General features: G+C 34.5%; 1 protein-coding gene across 2 annotated transcripts in view; it reads left to right on the forward strand.

Annotated features, from left to right (window-relative positions):
• RFX7 (regulatory factor X7) overlaps positions 1-13881 on the forward strand; it is a 150003-nt gene that overhangs the window by 46931 nt on the left and 89191 nt on the right. For both annotated transcript variants that reach the window (XM_059913218.1, XM_059913217.1), the window contains exon 3: positions 6796-6829. In XM_059913218.1, coding sequence (XP_059769201.1) covers positions 6796-6829 — 34 coding nt within the window. The remainder of the gene's footprint in view (positions 1-6795; positions 6830-13881) is intronic.

Below are 13881 nucleotides of genomic sequence, written 5' to 3' on the forward strand. Positions count from 1 at the left end.
AAGCAGAGGGAAAGTTAAGCTGCAGTGCGGAGAGTTCTGAAGCTAGAATGGCCCATCAGAGATGTCCAAGTTAAGACAAAGAGCTGGGCCTTTAATACCCACATGTTGATCAGCCTCTGGATGTGGGCTGTCCCTGGAAGGAGATATGACCTTAGGGAGTGAAGTTTTCTTCAGCATAGGTATCCCCATAGGGGGCTGACAACTGAGGGCTTTCTGCTGGAAGCACTCCCAGCAGGTGTCGGGGACAGAGTCCTTCTTTCCTGAAAAGGGGAAATGGGGCAGTATATTACAGAGTCCATATATGCTCTTTCCCAGTCATTTGCCGAGCTTCTTTGGATATGTAAGTTTGTGTTTTTTGCAAAATTTGGGGAAATTCTGGTCATTATCAGATATTTTTCTGTCTCATTATCTTCTCCAGTGGTACATAATTAGACCACTTGATATTGTACTATGAATCTCTGAAGCTCTGTTTATTATTTTGAAGATCTTTTTCTTTCTCCTTTCGAATCAGTAAAATGTATTGATTTATTTACTGGTTTAGTGTCCCCTTTTCTGCTGTAGCTGATCTCCTTTAAGGTAATCCAATGAATTTTTCATTTCAGATATTGTCCTTTTTACTTCTAGAATTTCCATTTGGTTCTTTCGTTTTGGTTCCATCTCTCAGCTGAGATTCCTCCCAGGTGTACATTTATTATGACCATATTTTCCTTTAAATACTTGAATGTGTTTGTAATACCTTCTTTGAAGTCTTCATCTGCTAATTCTGATGTCTAGGTCATTCAGGATTTTGTTTCTTTGAGCTGCTTTTTTTTCTTGACTCTGGGTCTCTTTTTCCTTTGTTCTGGTAAATTTTGCTTGTGTAATGGGTATTGTGAGTGATATGTTGTAGACTTTGGATTCTGTTATTTTTCTCTGATGAGTGTTGATTTTTTTTATCCTGGTTGCCAGTTAACAGGGCTGGATTCAAACTCCAACATTATCTCCTCTGTGTTAAGTAACAACAAAAGTCTCAACTCACATCTTTACACCTTCCAGCTATTGCTTTTTGCTGGTAACCTTGGAGTCTTCCCCAAATGAAGGTCATCTGAATATTTGGACATAGTTTATACAGAAATTTTGTGGCATTTTCCTTTCTGGGATTCATCTTTATTTTACAGTGGCTCTGGCAGCCCTAGACTTTGTCCTGTGGCTCCTCAGCTAGCAAGAAGGCAGATTTCTGCTTCCATCCTGAGTGAGTGTTGCTGTGTGGGCAGATAAGTGCTGTCAGGCAACAGCCCTATAAATACAGCTCCTACCTGGTGCAGTTCCTTCTTTTAAGGATGGCTTCCCTCCAGTTGCTACCTGTTTTTGGTCTTGTTTGTTTTTATATTTTAATGTTTGTTTTTATATTTTATCCACAGTATATAATTGTTAAGGGTGGGAAGGTTACTCTAATATAAGTTAGCTTGTCATTTCAAAGCAGAACATTACAATATTGAAGCATTATTCTATTTTAGTTCAGTCAGTCAAAACATCCATTATTCAAAGAATATTTTAGGAAATTGTAAAACATCCACTAAATGGAATATTACAATACATTATGTTAAATTTTTTTTTTTAAGGGATAAGTACATTTTTTATTTATTTATTTATTATTTATTTATTATTTATTTTTGCCTGTGTTGGGTCTTCGTTTCTGTGCGAGGGCTTTCTCTAGTTGTGGCAAGTGGGGGCCACTCTTCATCGCGGTGCGCGGGCCTCTCACTATCGCGGCCTCTCTTGTTGCGGAGCACAGGCTCCAGACGCGCAGGCTCAGCAGTTGTGGCTCACGGCCCTAGCCGCTCAGCGGCATGTGGGATCTTCCCAGACCAGGGCTCGAACCCGTGTCCCCTGCATTGGCAGGCAGATTCTCAACCACTGCGCCACCAGGGAAGCCCTATGTTAAATTTTTGAAACAAAATTTGGAAACAACAAGGATGTCTGCTATCACTGCGACTCTTCACCTTTAGATGAGAGATTTTAGCCAAAGTAATTAGATAAGAAGCGGGGGGTGGGGGTGGGGGGAGGCCTAAAGATTGGAAAGGAAGAAAAATATTTTCATTAATTGTAAGTGAAATTATTATCAACAAGAGAATCTACATACTATTAGAATAGATAAGAGTTCAGGAAGGCTGCTGGATATAAGGTCAGCATAGAATACCAATAGTTTTTCTGCACATCAGCATGCACATTAGCAAAAGCCAATTAGAAAACATATTAAGAAAAAAGAGATACAGTTTACAATACCATCTACAAACTACCTAGTACTCTATAACAAAAGATATAGAGAAAATTACATGACATTTTTAAAGGACAGACAAGAATAAATTCAAATTATCAGTCAACTCCCCCAGTTCAATCTATAACATCAGTGCAGTTCAATAAAACTCTTAGGACTTTTGTTGAGTTGGAAAAACAAAAAGCTCACCTGGAAATTAGAGGTCCAAGAATTATCAAGGCTGTTCCGAAAATGATTGAGGAGTGTCGTACAAATTCAAAGTGTGGTGTTGGCTTAAGTATAGACAAGTAGATTAATAATAAAACTGAAAAAAAGCTGGAAACAGATTCAAACATATATGTAAACTTGACATAATAAAATAGAGAACAACTGGTTTGCCAAATACCAAACAAGAATAAATTCTGATTAAAATAAAGATCAAAAACAAAAAAGCTAACTTCAAAAATTTTAGAATGAAATATAGAATGTCTTTAAAACCTTAGCTAGATAGGATTTCTTACGACAAAAAACACAGGTCATAAAGGAAAAAAATTAATAAATTTTACTAAGTCAAAAATTTAAACTTTAGTAAGTTATTAAAATGTACCACTAACAAACTTAAGATAAGTATATGTAACAAACAAAAGATTAGTATCCAGAATATATTAAGAACTACTACAATTTAATAAGAAATCATCAACTCCACTTAAAAATCGGCAAAAGCCAAGAACCAACAGTTTATGGAGGAGAACCCATGTGGTCAAAAAGCAGGTGAAAAGGTATACAACAATGCTAGTAATTGGGATAATGACAAGGAGTTTTTCATACCCATTAGAATGGTAAGTTTTTTTTTTTTTAAAGGAATTCCTTTTTTTAAAAATAATTATTTATTTATTTATTTTTGGCTGTGTTGGGTCTTCGTTTCTGCGCGAGGGCTTTCTCTAGTTGCGGCAAGTGGGGGCCACTCTTCATCGCGGTGCGCTGGCCTCTCACTATCGCGGCCTCTCTTGTTGCGGAGCACAAGCTCCAGACGCGCAGGCTCAGTAGTTGTGGCTCACGGGCCTAGTTGCTCCGCGGCATGTGGGATCTCCCCAGACCAGGGCTCGAACCCGTGTCCCCTGCATTGGTAGGCAGATTCTCAACCACTGCGCCACCAGGGAAGCCCGTAAGTTTTTAATATATGTCAACATAATATATGTATCATATATAAATGGCATATGTATATACATTTTTTTTTCATGGAAGTTGACAGGAAAATAGGGACTACATATACTGCTGATGGAAGTATGAATGTATACAAGTGCTTGCGAGAGGAATTCTGTAATACATAATAAAACTGAAAAGATACATCCATGAATCCTAGAAAATCAACTTTTAGACTTATAACTGAGAAATTTTTTATTGTGTGTACCAGGAGACATGTACAAAGACGTTATTGCAGCATTGTTTGTAGAAAAACTGGAAAGTACATAATTGGCTTTCAATAGAGGAATAGATGAATAAATTTGATACATTCATTCAATGGACTACTTTGAGCAGTTGAAATAAATGGACTTCATCTAAGTGCGTCAACATGGAAAGATCTCAAAAACAAGGTTGAGTGAAAAGGACATTTGCAGAATATATACAATGTAATGGCATTTATATAAACATTTAAAAGCTTCATGGAGCAATAGTGTATGTTGCTTGTAGATCTAATACAGGTATTGAAATACCACCTGGGAAGGTTATACATCAGATTAATGATGGTTGTGTTTGGGAAGGTAGGGGAGGGTGTGAGACTGGACAGAAGAACAAAGGGGACTTAAATGTCTTCTATATCCCTCTATCATGTTTGTGTTAAGTATGAAGGGCTAGATTTAGATGTGTTCCCATTTTACTTTGTAAGTTTATTCTTTAAAAGGCTGTCTTTTACATATTCTTTTCAGAGATTTACCAAGTTGTTTGTTTGTGATAGGAAGTCACAGTCATCCTCCTTAGATATCCTGTAGAGCAGTCAAGTTTCTCGTAGAAGGGGAATATATTTAGATCTATTGTTTTTAAAATAATCACATTTTCAAGTTCATATTAATTTCTCTAAAAACACTTTCTTAAGTGGTCCCAAAGAGTTGTCTTTATATGGGGGACTAAATGTCTGTTTGTCATTCATTTATTCAACAGATTTTATTGAACATCTAACATATGCCAAATGATAATACAGCAGTGAGCAAAACAGATGAATCCTGCTGTCATGGAGTTTAAATTCTAGACAAGGAAGATAGCCAGTAAACAAATAAATTAATAAAAATATAAAATGGTGGTAAGTGCAATAATGAAATTTAAAACAGGATAAGAAGGATAGAGCGTGATGGAGAGTGTTTTACATGAGGAATTAGTCAGGGAAGAAGTGTCTGTGAAAGATAATATTGAGCAAAGTCATGAGGAAAGTGAACAGATAAGTTATATGGGAGAAGATTCTTAGATGCTGACCAAAAAAGCCAGTGCAAGGCCCTACTCCTGCCTTGAGAAGCAGCATGGAGGACAGCGTGGCAGGAGCTGAATGGATGAGGAGTAGACTAATATGAGATGAGATTAGAAAGATAGCAGAGGGCTGGATCATACAGGGCTTTGTTGGCCATGATAAGGACCTTGGAGCATAGGACTAATGTGGACGGTATCACTCTGGCCACTTGGTTGAGCATAGCCCACAAGGTTGGTGGTGGGGATGTAAAAATAGAAGCAGGGCGACCAGATAGAAGGTTATTATAACAGTTTTGAAAAGAAATGATAATGGTTTAGACCAAGGTGGTGAGAAATGGTTGTTTTGGTTTTTTTTAAATTTATTTTTGGCTGTGTCGGGTCTTAGTTGCCGCACGCAGGATCGGCATGTGGGCTTCTTTCTAGTTGTAGCACTCAGACCTGTCTCTAGTTGTGGCACGTGGGCTCAGTCTTTTCTCTAGTTGTGGCATGCGGGCTTCTATCTAGTTGGGGCATGCAGGCTCAGTAGTTGCAGCATGTGGGCTTAGTTGCCCCGTGACATGTGAGATCTTAGTTCCCCGACCAGGGATCGAACCCGAGTCCCCTGCATTGGAAAGCAGATTCTTAACCACTGGACCAACAGGGAAGTCCCGGTTGTATTTTTGATATATTACTTTTTAGCATCAATTCTTAATCTGTAGATTACGTTCTTAGGGAAACTGTGGGAGTTATTAAGAAGAGGGAAAAACAGCACACTTTAGCTGCTAATGAGTGAGAAGCTATACACACAATCTCCAAAGATTTTAAACTTCTAAAGATCTTCTGTGGGATGGTAAGGAGGGGATTTCAGTTCCTCTTACCTAGAGGTATCATTTACTTTTCCTTTCAGTCATTGTGAATTTTGCAGTTGAGCTTAATCCAGTCATACTTTGTTCTTTAAATAATGAAATTTGAAATTCAAGTACAGGTGTAAAATTTTGAGGTTACTGATTGAGTTAACTGAATTGTGATTTAAATACTTATTTTTTCTTACTCTATAGATTAACTGTATAGCTATATACAAAGGTAAATAACCACTTTTTTTTGCATTTATTTGGCTCTAGAACCTTTTATGGAAAATAATTTGGTTTGTAACATCTATTCAAGATAGTATATAAACTGTCTTTGAACTTTTGCATGATTTCATTGCATTTGCACTTCGATGTGTTAAAATCCAAATTATAGTTCAGTTATTTTATACTGGCTTCATTTGTATTATTATTAATTGTTCACTTATATTCAGTAGTTCAGTTAAATTTTTATATAGTGGCTTTTTGTGTTATTTATTTCTAAATATAGTCTTTCTCTCCCACTTATTACCATATTAGCTAATCTTTATTATCACTTATATGTCTATGGATTCCATGCGTGTGTGTTTGTGTGTGTGTGTGTGTGTGTGTGTGTACATGAGGGAGGGGGAGAAAGAGAGGAGGGGAAGAGAATCTACTTTTTTTTTTTTTAATTTTTTGGCCATGCCACGCAGCATGCAGGCTCTTAGTTCCGCAACCAGGGATGGAACCTGCACCTCCTGCAGTGGAAACGAGGAGTCTTAACCACTGGACTGCCAGGGAAGTCCTTGAGAGAATCTACTTTGTAATAAGTCTTTAGAAATACAGATAATGTTACACCATTATGGCTTTTAAATGCTAAGCAAATCATTGTCCAGAGTGGCAGGCATACAGTAAAAATCATAATTCATTGTAAACTCTGTGTTCTATTTCTATGTGTAATAATACATCTGCACTTTTATGTATCACTAGAAACAAACTTTGTTCAAAAACATCTTTTACAAAGATAGAGCATAACAACAATAGGGTGACTGTAGCAGTGAACTCAGAAAATATTCTGATCATGCTTTAGGATTGAATTTAGTACAATGAGTGGGAAATAGATTTTTGTTTTGCTTTGTGAAACATGCAGTTTTAGGGTATGATGCCTAATCTTAAGAAGTTTTGCTTTTTTTTTTCATAGTACAGATAACGAATTACCATGTCTGTCTGAAAATACTTTGAACATTTAATAAATTTATCAGTCTTATTAACTTAACTTTCTTTTTCTTTTAGCAAAACTATACAATCTAAAGTGGACTGCATTTTGGTAAGTAAAATAACTAATCTTAAAGTTCTTTTGTTATAAGGCTTTTCCCACTTATAAAATAAAACATTTTTGAGTAAATATTTATTTTAAGTATAACTCAATTTTAGTGAATAAAACTTGACATTTAATTACAACCCTAGGGGTGAACTGGCTATGTGCTGTCTAGATACTTTCCTATATCCCATCAATAATGAAATCATAATCTGACGTAATTGCATGTTTTTGAAACTTACTGGCTTTTACTAAAGATCACTTCAGCATTTAATAAAGTGAATGTTTATTTTTCTGTTCTAATAACTCTTAAAGGATTTGTTAAAGAAAAAATTCAAGATGTTTGATGGGTTAAGTTTTGTTGTGATAGTGTATTTTTTGTATTGGGTTGCTAGACTTCAGGAATTAAAGCCACAATAATAGTTTACATTCAGGTTTGACTTACAGACTATAAGAATTTGTTTAAATGATAGCTTTTTAAAATACTTTATGGGTTGGTTTTTGTTGCTATAATATACTTTTTATGTTTGGATTGCTGGCCTTCAGGCGTTAAAGCCACAAAAATAGTTTAAATTTAGATTGTGTTTTTAGTTCCTTAGATCTTTTCTTAAACATATGAGGGAAGAAGTATGCAGCTACTGAGACTACTGGAATAGTACTGACTTCTTTCATGGAAGTGTTTATTAATGGAATGTTCCCTAGGCTCTAGAATATTCAGTGACTCTGCACTGTTAGATTCCCCAAAATGGCACTGTAGTTAGTCCTCTTTCTATATTTGTGATATCAGAACTTTCTTATTCAGGTTCAGGTCTTCACTATAAGCTAACATTTTTTTGTTAGGGAGTAAGTGTCTGTAGTGTCTGGTGCTGAAATAGTATGTGATCTTATTAGCTTATGATATTATTATTAGTTTCTAGGTAGGTGAGTAGATAACAGTACTTCATAGGAGAACAGGTAGTTTGATCAGTTCTCCTATGCTTTTCTAACCTAATAGTTAAGAAAGAGGACTTTGTGGGGATGTTTTCCCCTTTTTTTCACTTACCTTTATTATCTTTTTTTTTCCACAGTAACCCTCTGAAGTAGATAATCTTGTTACTTCCCTTTTACAAATGAAGAAGCTGATGCTCTTGCATTTACTTCAAAAAATAATTATTGAGCCTATGCTAGATATAAGGGATACAACATTAAAAGGACATGTTGCCTTGCCCTCAAGAAATTCAGTCTGTTAAAATAGATTTAATAGTGCTCTTATGATCTAGGGAGGTGGTGATTGGGGATGGAGGGGCGACCTTACCCCCACCCCCCAGAGCATTTTCTGAATCTCCCATCTCTGGAGTCTCATTGTTTATATCTATCACTCAGTAACTATTGCATAATTACTCTGTGCTAGACCCTGTCTGGGTGTCAGAATACAGTGGTAAACAAGACAGATACAGTTGCTATCTAAGACCTCCTGCCCCCCCCCTTTTTTTTTTTCAGTATCTGAGATAATGTTGGAGGATTATTGAATTTTTTCTTTTCATTGAGAAAATTGAGACAGAAGACTAGTATAATTTATTAAATATGGCATTTATAAAATACTAAATAAGAACAAAAAGGGTTTTTTTAATCTTTCAAGAGTTCAGAAGTGTTTATATTTTAGCATAAGTTTTAAAGTTATATGTATTTGATGAACAAGATAGTAAGATCTCTGTCTTCATGAATCTTACATTTTATTGAGTGATAGTAAGATCTCTGTCTTCATGAATCTTACATTTTATTGAGTGAAGTAGACATTAAATGAATGGTAAAATAAATAAGCATTATAACTTCAGATAACAATAAATACTATTACAAAATTTTTAAAGGCAAAAGGAGACAACTGATGGTGGGTAAGATAACCTCAGATTGGGTGATTAGGAAAAGTCTCTGAGGAAATGACATTTGAGAGAAGACCTGAATAATAGGAAGCCAGTCTTGTGTGAAGATCTGCCAGTAACACATACTAGGCAGAGGGAACAGAAAGTACAAAAATTCTGAAGCAGGAATGAGTCTGGCATGTTTGAAGAATACAAAGAACCCAGTATGCTGGAACTTATGAAAGGAGGAGAGGATGATAGGAGAAAAGTCTAGATAGGGCTTATTTAGCTATGGCAAATAGTATGTATTTTCTTCTAAGTGAATGGAAAGTCAATTAAAAGGTTTTAAGTAAGAAAACAGTATGATCTAGTTTTGTTTTTTGTTTTTGTTTGTTTTTTAATAGCTTAGCTGTTGTTGGAAAATGGGCTTGTAGGGGGATAAGAGTAGAAGCAGGAAAGCCAGTTAGGCTATTGGAAAAGTCCAAATGAGAATATAAGGCTCTTGCTCAGATGATGGCAGTGGAAGATGGGGAAAAAATAGATGAATTCAAGGCATATTTTCGATATAAAGCCAGTAGGCCTTGCTTGCTGACGTATTGAAGGTGAAGGGAGAAACAAAGAGGAATTAAGGATAATTTCTTTTGGTCTAAAGGATTTCCTTTAGTATTTCTTACAAGGCAGGTTTGCTCATAATGAATTCTCTTGATCAGTATTTATCTGTGAATGTCTTTATTTTACTTTCAGTTTTGAAGGATAGTTTTCCTGGAGATAGAATTCTTAATTAACAGGGTTTTTTTTTTTTTAATTTCATCTCTTTGAATATGTCATTCCACTGCCTTTGGCATTCATTGTTTCTGATGAGAAGTCAGTCATTAATCATGTTGTTTTCTGGTACATGATGAGTTGTTTTTCTCTTATTGCTATCAAGATTCATTCATAAATTCATTCACTGTTTGTTCACTCACCCACCTACTCTTGCTTTCAACAGTGTGACTATCTATGTAGGTGTGGATCACTTTGTGTTTATCCTACTTTGGGTTTGCTGAGTTTGCATCTGTAGATTAATCTGATTTGGGAATTTTTCAGCCATTATTTCTTCAAATACTTTTTGTGTCCTTTGAATTCCCCTCTCCATAGGAAGCTGCCATTGCACAGCTGTGGAAATGATTGATTTTATCACTCTAGTCTCTGGGGCTTTGTTTCTTTTTTTCTGATTATTTTTCCCTGTGTTCTAGTTTCTCTATTTTTATTAAGATTCCCTATTATTTCATTCCTTGTCATCATGTTTTCCTTTTTATGTTTAAACACAGTCAGCCTCATCCATGTGGGATAGGTCATGGGAGAAGCGCCAAGCAAGAGTAAAACAGACTCTCACAGTACCTGAAGTTCAGCAGTTTTTAATGACCAAAGACTTCTCAGTTTGTTGCCTTTCATCAGTTTCCAAAGCCCTAAAATCATTCTTTTTGACAATTTTTCATCATTTTAGAGTTATTTTGAGGGGAGGATTTGCTGGCTATTCATTCCATTTGGTCTAGATAGCTCAGCTTTCTCACATAGATTTTATCATGTTTTCTTCAAGAAGTTTTATAGTTTTAGCTTTTTCTATTAGGTCTGTGAACCATTTTGTTTTAAATTTCTATTTGGTATAAGGTGAACTGCAGTGTTTATTTTTTACCATATGGATAGATATCCAGTTGTTCCAGCATCACTTATTGAAAAGTCTACCCTTCCCCAATCACCTCCTATATCAAAAACCATTATGTGTGGGTCTTTGACTAGAGTCTCTTTTTCCATCAATTGCTGTCTCTTTCTTTATGACATCACCACACTGTCTTGTTTACAGTAGCTTTGTCAAAAGTCTTGACATCAGGTAATGTGATAATTCAAATTGGTTTTGGCATTTCCATACAAATTTCAGAATAACCTTGTCAATTTCTTTCAAAAAAAAAGTCTACTGGGATTTGTTTGTAATCACAGTGAATTTATTGACAGATTTGGGGCCAGTGGACATCCTAATGACAAGTTTTCTAATCCATAAGCACAGTATATCTCCATATTAGTGGATTCTTCTATAATTTCTCTCAGCAGTGTTTTCTAGTTTTCTGTGTATAGGTTTTATATATATTTTGCTTAAATTATTCCTAGATATTTTAAGATTTTGGATGTTATCACAAATGGCATTAAAAAGTGTTTGTTATCCAATGTTTTGTTGCTAATATTTACATTGACCTTGTGAGTATGCAGACTTACTAAATTCTCATATGAGATGTAGAGTTTTTTGGATTTTCTACCAAATCAATCATATTATCCATGAATAAAGAAAAGTTTAATTCCATTTCAGTCTAAATGTCTATTTATTCATTTTTCTCACCTTATTCACAGCTAGGACCTTCAGTTCAATGTTGAATAGAAATGGTGAGAATTAGATTTCCTTCCCTTGTTCTCAGTCTTAGGAGAAAGCCGTTTATTCATTCACCTTACAATGTGATGTTAGCATTAGCTTTTTTATGAATGCTCTTTTCAAGTTGAACATGTTCCCTTCTGTTCCTATTTTGCTAAGAGGATTTTTATCAAAAATACATGTTGGATTTTATCGAATGATTTTTCTGCACTTACTGAAATAATCACATGGTACTTCTACATGATTCTATTAACAAGGTGAATTAACACTGATGGATTTTCCAAAATCAACCATCTTTGCATTCCCCTGGTAAACTCCATATGGTGCATATATTTCCATATGTTGTGTTATACTTTTATATATTGCTACATTGGATTTGCTATTTTTTTAAAGACTATTGTCTGTGTTAATCAGGACTTTTGATCTGCTGTTTTCTTATAATGTCTTTTTGTTTTTGCTCTCTGCGTAGTGTTGGCTCATGAAATGAGTTTGGAAGTGTTTTTCCTTTATTTTTTGAAGGGATTTATTTAAAATTAATATTATTTCTTCTTTAAATGTTTGGGGGTTTTTTGGGTTTTTCTTGGCTGCACTGCACGGCTTGTGAGATCTTAGTACCCCAACCAGGGATTGAACCCAGGCCCTCACCTGGACCGCGGCAGTGAGAGCACAAAGTCCTAACCACTGGACTGCCAGGGAATTCCCTCTTCCTTAAATGTTTATGGTAGAGGTCACTAGTGAAACTATCTGTGGAAAAGGTTTTAGTTATGAAATCAGTTTCTTTAATTATTATAAGGTTATTAAATTCTTAAATTTTTTCTTCATGCAGTTTTGGTGTTTGTGTCTTTCAAGGAATTTGTTCATGTTTCCTATGTTAGTGAATTTGTTAGTGTAATGTTCATAATATTTCCTTATCATCCTTTACTATCTGTAAGATTTGTAGCAGTTTCCTTTCATTTCTGATAATGGCCATTTGTATCTTCTTTTTTCTTGATTAATTTAGCTAGAGTTTTAAAAATTTTATAAATAAAATTAGTTATATTAAATAATTTTGTTACTTTGTAAATAAACTTTTGGCTTCATTTATTTTCTTTCTTGATTGTCAGTTTTCCATTTTGTTTCTTTCTCCTCTAGTATGTGTTATTTTTTTTTTCTTCTGCTTTACTTGGCTTTAATTTACCCTTAGTTTTCTAGCCCCTCAATAAGGAAATTTTAAACTTTTTTTCTTTTCATTGTAAGCATTTAATGCTACAGATTATCCTCTAAGCACTGGTTTAGCTACATTCCATAAATTATGTTGTGTTTTCATTATCTTTCAATTAAATTTTTTGTCTATTTTCCATTCTGATTTATTCCTGTCCCCATGGAACACTTAGATATAGGCTGATCAGTTTCCAAATAGTTGAGTGTTTATTGAATCTTGTTTATGGTATATCTTAGTGAATGTTTCATATGTACTTGAAAAGAATGTATATTCTAGTGTTATTGGATGGACTGCGCCCTCTCTCTCTCTCTCTCTCTATATATATATATATAGATATATAAACTGATATATGTATATATCAGTTGGTTATTGTTTTTCAAGACATATTTATCATTACTGATTTTTTTTTTTTACTTATTTCAGTTATTGAGAGGGATGCCTAAAATCTCGTATTTGTGATTGTGAATTTTTTTTCTCTCTGATCTTGTCAGGTTTTGCTTCATGTATTGAAGCTGTTAATAGGAGCATAAATTTTTAGGATTTTTATGTATTCTTCATGAATTGATTCTTTTATTATGATGATATTTCTATTTTTAATTCTGGTATCATTTGTTGCTTTCAAGTCTGCTTTGTCTGATATCACCATAGCTCCTCCATCTTTCTTATAATTAGTGTTTGTGTCTCATATCTTTTTTCGTCCTTTTACTTCTAAGCAGTCTGGGTCTTTGTAGTTAAAGTGTTTTGTTGTTGTTGTTGTTGTTGTTGACATCATATGCTTGTCTCTTTCTTAAACAGTTTGACAAGTTTTGTCTTGTGATTGGTTGAATGTATGTATACCATTTTGCTATTTATCTTCTTGTAGTGTAGGTCTACTGTTGATTAATTCTCCCAGTTTTAGCTTATCTGAAAAAGGTCTTTAATTTCCCTTCATTTACAAAGGGTATTTTCACTGGGTATAGCATTCTAGATATTTTTTCTTTCAGCATTTTTGCAATGTAGGTCCATTTTCTTTTAGCTTGCATAGACTCCATTGAGAAGTTTGTTGTCATTCTTAACTTGTTTTCCTGTGTGTAATGTGTTCTTTTTTTCTCTGGCTTCCTTTAAGATTATTTATTAGTTGTTTTCAGCAATTTTATAACCTTAGTATGGTTTTCTTTGTTTTTGTCCTGCTTGTGGTTTACTGAGCTTCCTCAAACCTGTGGGCTCATAATTTTTCATCAACTTTCAAAAATTTCCAGCCATTCAAATACTCTTCTTCGCCCCCTTCCATCCTGGGACTCAAACTATGCTTACGTTGCATTCCTCAGTAATTTTCCACAGGACACTAAGGCTATGTTTATTTTTTTCTCTTTTTGCTTCATTTTGGATAGTTTATATTTCTTTATTATTATTATCCCATTCCTTAATCTTCTTAAAGTGTCTAATCTGCTATAATTCTATTCAGTGAATTACCCATTTTAGACCTTGTATTTTTTAAGTTCTAGAAATTTCACGTGGTTATTTTTTTTTATATATCCTCCGTTTCTTTCCTTGTTATATCCTTGGGCATGTTTATAATAGCTATTTTAAAGTCCTTGTTTGCTAGTTATATTATCTCTAAGTCTCTTTTTATTTACTGAGT

The sequence above is a fragment of the Balaenoptera ricei genome, chromosome 2 (assembly GCF_028023285.1).
Source record: "Balaenoptera ricei isolate mBalRic1 chromosome 2, mBalRic1.hap2, whole genome shotgun sequence".
Lineage (NCBI taxonomy): Eukaryota > Metazoa > Chordata > Mammalia > Artiodactyla > Balaenopteridae > Balaenoptera > Balaenoptera ricei.